This window comes from Lagopus muta, chromosome 4, assembly GCF_023343835.1.
Source record: "Lagopus muta isolate bLagMut1 chromosome 4, bLagMut1 primary, whole genome shotgun sequence".
Classification (NCBI taxonomy): Eukaryota; Metazoa; Chordata; class Aves; order Galliformes; family Phasianidae; genus Lagopus; species Lagopus muta.
In genome coordinates this window covers 70,743,225-70,749,471 of record NC_064436.1, presented here as the reverse complement: position 1 = coordinate 70,749,471, position 6,247 = coordinate 70,743,225, and the positions used below count along the sequence as shown (strand labels likewise).

Below are 6,247 nucleotides of genomic sequence, written 5' to 3'. Positions count from 1 at the left end.
CAACCCCCGACGCCCCCATCGTGCAGGGGATGCAGACCCCATATGGGGACACCGCTGTCCTGATGGGCGCCGGGGGTCCTTCAGCCCGGACCCCCATCCTGGGCAGGGCAGGAGCTGGGGAAGGGGGCTGACCCACGTGGTGAGGGGGTGCCCTGCATGGGGGGAGGCGGGGGAGGTTCTTTTTCATTTCCTTTATTTACAAAATGTGATTGCTCCCTTGCTCCCCCTTAATGGATGTGGCATCCCCCATCTGGAAGTGCTGGATCATCCCACAGCGGGGGGGTGGGGGGGTAGCGCCAGGATGGGGGGCTCCCATAGGGCCCAACGGAGCCCCCCGCCCTCACCTGTCACTAAAAATATTATTATTATTAAGAGTAATTGTAGCAATAATGATGCTAGAAGAGCTGCAGCTGCGTCCGGGGGGCTCTGGCTGCTGGTGGGGCTGATGGAAGTGGGGGCAAAGTGCTGCGTGCCCCATAGGGGAGCTCTGCCTGGGGGTGGGGGGCATCCACTGCTGGGTGTCCCAACACGGCCCTGCATGGAGCCGGCCCTGCCAGCTGTGGGGGGCGGCTGCACATCTGGAAATGCACATCTGGAGCGAGTGTGGGTGGCGAGCGGGGGGCCGGGCCGGATGGGGCGTCCCACCATGCAGAGCTGTGCCATGGGGCGGCCTGCTGTGGAGCATCCCCATAGGGAGCATCCCATAATGGAGCGTCCCAACATGGAGCATCCCATTGTGGAGCAACCCCAAAGGGAGCATCCCGTGATGGAGCATCCCAACGTGGAGCATCCCAATGTGGAAAGTCCCTTGATGGAACATCCCGATGTGGAGCAACAACAAAGGGAGCATCCCATGATGGAGTGTCCCAACATGGAGCATCCCATGATAGAATATCTCACCACAGAACATCCCAACATGGAACGTCCCTTGATGGAACATCCTGACATGGAGCAACAACAAAGGGAGCATCCCGTGATGGAACATCCCAATGTGAAGCATCCCTAAAGGGAATATCCCATGATGGAGCGTCCCAACATGGAGCATTCCATGATAGAATATCTCACCACAGAACATCCCAACATGGAGCAACAACAAAGGGAGCATCCCGTGATGGAACACCCCAATGTGAAGCGTCCGCAAAGGAAGCATCCCATGATGGAACATCCCAACATGGAACATCCCACCATGGAGCAACCCCAAAGGGAACATCCCTTGATGGAGCATCCCATGATGGAGCATCCCAAAGTGGAACGTCCCTTGATGGAACATCCTGACATGGAGCAACAACAAAGGAAGCATGATGGAGTGTCCCAATGTGAAGCAACCCCAAAGGGAGCATCCCATAATGGAACATCCCAATGTGAAGCATCCCTAAAGGGAATATCCCATGATGGAGCGTCCCAACATGGAGCATCCCATGACAGAACATCCCACCATGGAGCATCCCAACATGGAACTTCCCTTGATGGAACATCCCACCATGGAGCATCCTAATGTGGAACGTCCCTTGATGGAGCATCCCGACATGGAGCATCCCAATGTGGAGCATCCCACCATGGAGCATCCCCAACGGGAGCATCCCATGATGGAACATCCCAATGTGAAGCAACCCTAAAGGGAGCATCCCACGATGGAGCATCCCATGATGGAGCGTCCCAACATGGAGCATCCCATGACAGAACATCCCACCATGGAGCATCCTAACATGGAACATCCCTTGATGGAACATCCCGATGTGGAGCAACGACAAAGGCAGCATCCCATGATGGAGCGTCCCAACATGGAGCATTCCATGATAGAATATCTCAACACAGAACATCCCAATGTGGAGCAACCCCAAAGGGAGCATCCCAATGTGAAGCATCCCCAAAGGGAGCATCCCGTGATGGAATATCCCAGTGTGAAGCATCCCTAAAGGGAGCATCCCATGATGGAGCGTCCCAACATGGAGCAACCCCAAAGGAAGCATCCCATGATGGAACATCCCAATGTGAAGTGTCCCCAAAGGGAGCATCCCATGATGGAGCATCCCACCATGGAGCATCCCAACGTGGAACATCCCATGATGGAGCATCCCAACATGGAGCAACCCCAAATGGAGCATCCCATAATGAAACGTCCTGCCATGGGGCGTCCCGCCATGCGCTGTCCCCCCACACAACACCCCATTGCGGAGCATCCCGCCCCAAACCGCCCCACAGCGGAGCTTCCCACCGTGGCGCCCCCCTCTGTGTGGTGTCCCACTGTGGGCAGTGTCACCGCAGATCTCCACGGCTATGGGGCGTTTTGGGGGCTGAACTCGGAGGGTTTGGTTCAGTCATGTGGCAGAGCCGAGATCTGAGCCCGCCGCCCCCTCCCACTGCCCCATGCAGCATCACCCCACTGCCCCATAGCACTGTGGGCAGCTGGAGACGGGGGTCCCGACCCCTGAGCCCCCGGCCCCAAGCGTGGGTTGCGCTCGGTCCCATCCACGGCTGCTGCTCAGGGCGGCACGAGGAGCCTGGGCACGGCTGTGAGAGACAGAGGGGGGATGGTGGCGCTGGGGGCTGCGGCACCACGGTGCTCCTGGGCCCCGTCCCCATCAGGGTTGGGTGCAGGACCCCAAAGTGCCACCTACTGTGCTTAGGAATAGGCCAGGCCTTGCAGAGATCGTGCGGGGGGTGTGGAACTTGTCTGAGTCCTCAAAGGTGGCGTCTGGGGGGCAGGGAGAGAGTGAGAGGGGAGGGGATGGGATGGGGAAAGGGGGGATGGGGATGGATTTGGGAATAGAGATGGCACTGGGCATGGGGATGGGATGGATGGGGTGGGATGGATGGGGTGGGATGGATGGGGTGGGATGGGATGGGGTGGGATGGGATGGATGGGATGGGATGGGAGGGGATGGGGTGGGGTGGGATGGGATGGGATGGGATGGGATGGGATGGGATGGGGATGGGATGGGATGGGAGGGGATGGGGTGGGGTGGGATGGGATGGGATGGGATGGGATGGGATGGGGATGGGGATGGGGTGGGATGGGATGGGATGGGATGGGGTGGGATGGGGTGGGATGGGATGGGATGGGATGGGATGGGGATGGGGATGGGGATGGGATGAAGATGGGATGGGATGGGATGGGGATGGGATGGGGATGGGGTGGGATGGGAGAGGATGGGATGGAGGGGATGGGATGGGATGGGATGGGATGCAGATGGGGTGGGATGGGATGGGGTGGGATGGGATGGGGATGGATGGGAGGGGATGGGAGGGAATGGGATGGGGTGGGATGGGGTGGGATGGGTGGGATGGGATGGGTGGGATGGGATGGGATGGGGTGGGATGGGATGGGGTGGGAGCGATGTAATGGGGGTGGGCACAATGGAGGGCGATGAGGCGGGGACACAGAGGGCCTCACCCTGCAGGCTGCTGCCGCTGGTGCTGGAGCAGGCGGGCGGCGGGGAGCTCTGTGGCCGCACCACGGGAGCGAAGGCGCTTTTCTGCTTCACGGCCGAGATCATATTGACCGGGGAGAAGGAGAAGCCCCCCGGAGGGGCGGAGGCGGCGGTGCCGGATGGGAGTGTGATGGAGGAGGCGCCCAGCGGGGGGCTGGCGGGCACGACTGTGGGGGGACGCGCTCAGCAAGCCCATCCAGAGGGTTGGGGACGCTCATGGGGGGGGGACGGGGGGTGGATGGGGATGGGGGACGGGGATCGCGGGGGTCTCCGGCGCGGAGCTGCGCCGCACTCACTGGCGTAGGGCGAGTTGGCGGTGGAGCCGTTGAGGAAGCTGGGCGAGCCGGGCACCCCCAGGGCGGCCATGCTGCTGCCCCCATAGCCGTTGATGGCAGACGTGCCCCCATAGGCGCCCTGCTGTGGGGTGGAGCTGGGCACGTAGCCCCGTGGCGACGCACTGCTGGTGCTGCGGGTGAACCCTGCAGGGGGGGACGGTGCTGGCACGGTGCTCATCCCCCGCTGCCCCCCTGCTGCCCCCCACTGCCCCCCATTGCCCACCTTGCTCAGGGCCCTGCGCTGCATCCCCGATGCTGACGGCCAGCTGGGTGCCGAAGGAGTTGACCCCCACCATGGCAGCGGGGCCGTGCGTGGTGCCGAGCTGCGCGGGGCCGCGGGGCACGCTGTACAGCGCCTCGGCAATGTCGGCCGCGCGCTTCAGGATGAGGTCCTGGAAGGGAGATTGGGGGGGGGTCACTGTGGGGTCGGGGGTAGAAGAGGTGTGGGGTGAGGAAGGGCAGCGGAGGAGGGATGGGAGAGCTCTGGGTGCGGCTCCGGGCTCCGTGCAGGTGGGGGGAACCCGAGTCTGAGCCAAAGGAATGCTCCTCATGGGGAGCAGATGTGGGGTCGGAGCTGTGGGGTCAGGGGGTGGGAGAGGATGAGCTGGGAGGGCTGTGGGGTGGGGTGGGGCTGCAGGGTGGGATGGGGACATATGGGGCGGGATGGGGACATGGGGTGGGATGGGGCCATATGGGGTGGGATGGGGCCATATGGAGTAGGATGGGGACGTGGGGTGGGATGGGGACATATGGGGTGGGATGGGGACATATGGAGAGGGATGGGGACATATGGGGTGGGATGCAGACATGTGGGGTGGGATGGGGCCATACAGAGTGGGATGGAACTGTGGGTGGGATGGGGCCTGGGATGGGAACATATGGAGTGGGATGGGGATATGGGGTGGGATGGGGACATGGGGTGGGATGGGGACATGGGGTGGGATGGGGCCATATGGGGTGGGATGGGGATGTGGGGTGGGATGGGGCCATATGGGGTGGGATGGAACTGTGAAGTGGAATAAGGCCATACGGGGTGGGATGGGGACACGGAGTTGGGAAGGGACCATATGAGGTGAGTTGGGGCCATAGGGTGGGATGGGGCAATATGGGGTGGGGACTGGGCCGTGGGGTGTCAGGAGGTGTTCTGGGTACGACGGGGACGTGGCGTAGGATGGAGACGTGTGGGGCAGGATGGAGACGTGTGGGATGGGGCTGCATGGGGCGGGATGGGGCTGCAGTACCTGGTTGTTGTGTGGCATCCCATAGAGAGCCTCCACCAGGTCGGCGGCGCGCTTCAGCAGCACCCTCCTGGCAGGGAGCAGCACAGGGTCGGGGGGGGACCCGACCCCAAAACCCCTCCCACCCCCCCCATCCCATGGGGGTCCCCCAGCTCCCGTGCCCCAGCGCTGCCTCCCAGCCCTCCCAGCCCCTCGTGGGGTGGTGCTCCAGACACGGGTGCCACCAGCAGAACGGGACCGTGACCCCCTGCAATGGGGTCCCCACCTTGGGGAGGCGCTCGGGGTCCCCGGGGTGCCGTGGGATGACTTTCTGCAGCCTCTGGAAGCCGTAGTCGATGGTGGGCTCATTCAGTGCTGCCAGAGGAAGGGGGCTGAGTGGGGAGGCCACCCCAGAGCCCCCACAGCCTCCCCTGCCCCCCAGGGAAACTGAGGCACAGCGCTGGGCGAGGGCACTTTGTGGGGGACGCAGCAGTTTCCCCCCCCCTACACAACCCTTCAACAGCCCCAGCCCTCCTTATGGGTGCCCATAGAGATTTTGAGACCCCACAACCCCCAGCCCACCCCCAGCCCATCCCTGCTGGCCTTCCTGAGACACGGCCCTACTGTGCCCCCAAACCACATCCTGTCCCCATACACCCTTCCCAATCCCCCCACACTCAGACCCTATCTGACCCCACACCCAGCTGCCATACACCCAGTCCTCAGACCCCTGTCCTCTACCCCAAATGCAACCCCAACCTGTCCCCCACACACACCTTGTCCCCAAATCCTTCCATGTCCCCAAACCCTGTCCCTAAACTCCTACCCTGCCTCCATACACCCTGCCCCCACATCTTGTCCCCCAAACCCCAACCCTACCCCCCGTCCCCATTCAACCTGCCCACAAATCCTGTCCCCAAACCCCAACCCTACCGTGTCCTCATTCACCCTGCCCCCAAATCCTGTCTTCAAACTCTACCCCGTCCCATGCACCCTGTCCCAAACACAAACCCTATCCTGTCCCATGCATCCCGTCCCCATACACCCCATCCCAAACCCCAACCCTACCCAGTTCCCATGCACCCTGTCCCAAACCCAAACCCCAACCCTACCCCATCCCCATGCACCCTGTCCCCATGCACCCTGTCCCAAACCCAAACCCCAACCCTACCCCATCCCCATACACCCCATCCCAAACCCCAACCCTACCCAGTTCCCATGCACCCCATCCCAAACCCAAACCCAACCCTACCCCATCCCCACG

General features: G+C 62.5%; 1 protein-coding gene across 1 annotated transcript in view; it reads right to left on the bottom strand.

Annotated features, from left to right (window-relative positions):
• Positions 1-279: 279 nt before the first annotated feature.
• LOC125692568 (transcription factor COE3-like) overlaps positions 280-6,247 on the bottom strand; it is an 8,253-nt gene continuing 2,285 nt past the window's right edge. Inside the window, exons 2-8 of the mRNA XM_048943249.1 lie at positions 5,270-5,358; positions 5,008-5,172; positions 3,990-4,158; positions 3,728-3,910; positions 3,395-3,598; positions 2,619-2,695; positions 280-2,511 (exon numbers count right to left, since the gene is read on the bottom strand). Of these exons, the coding sequence (XP_048799206.1) occupies positions 2,257-2,511; positions 2,619-2,695; positions 3,395-3,598; positions 3,728-3,910; positions 3,990-4,158; positions 5,008-5,172; positions 5,270-5,358 (1,142 nt within the window). The 3' untranslated portion in view covers positions 280-2,256. The remainder of the gene's footprint in view (positions 2,512-2,618; positions 2,696-3,394; positions 3,599-3,727; positions 3,911-3,989; positions 4,159-5,007; positions 5,173-5,269; positions 5,359-6,247) is intronic.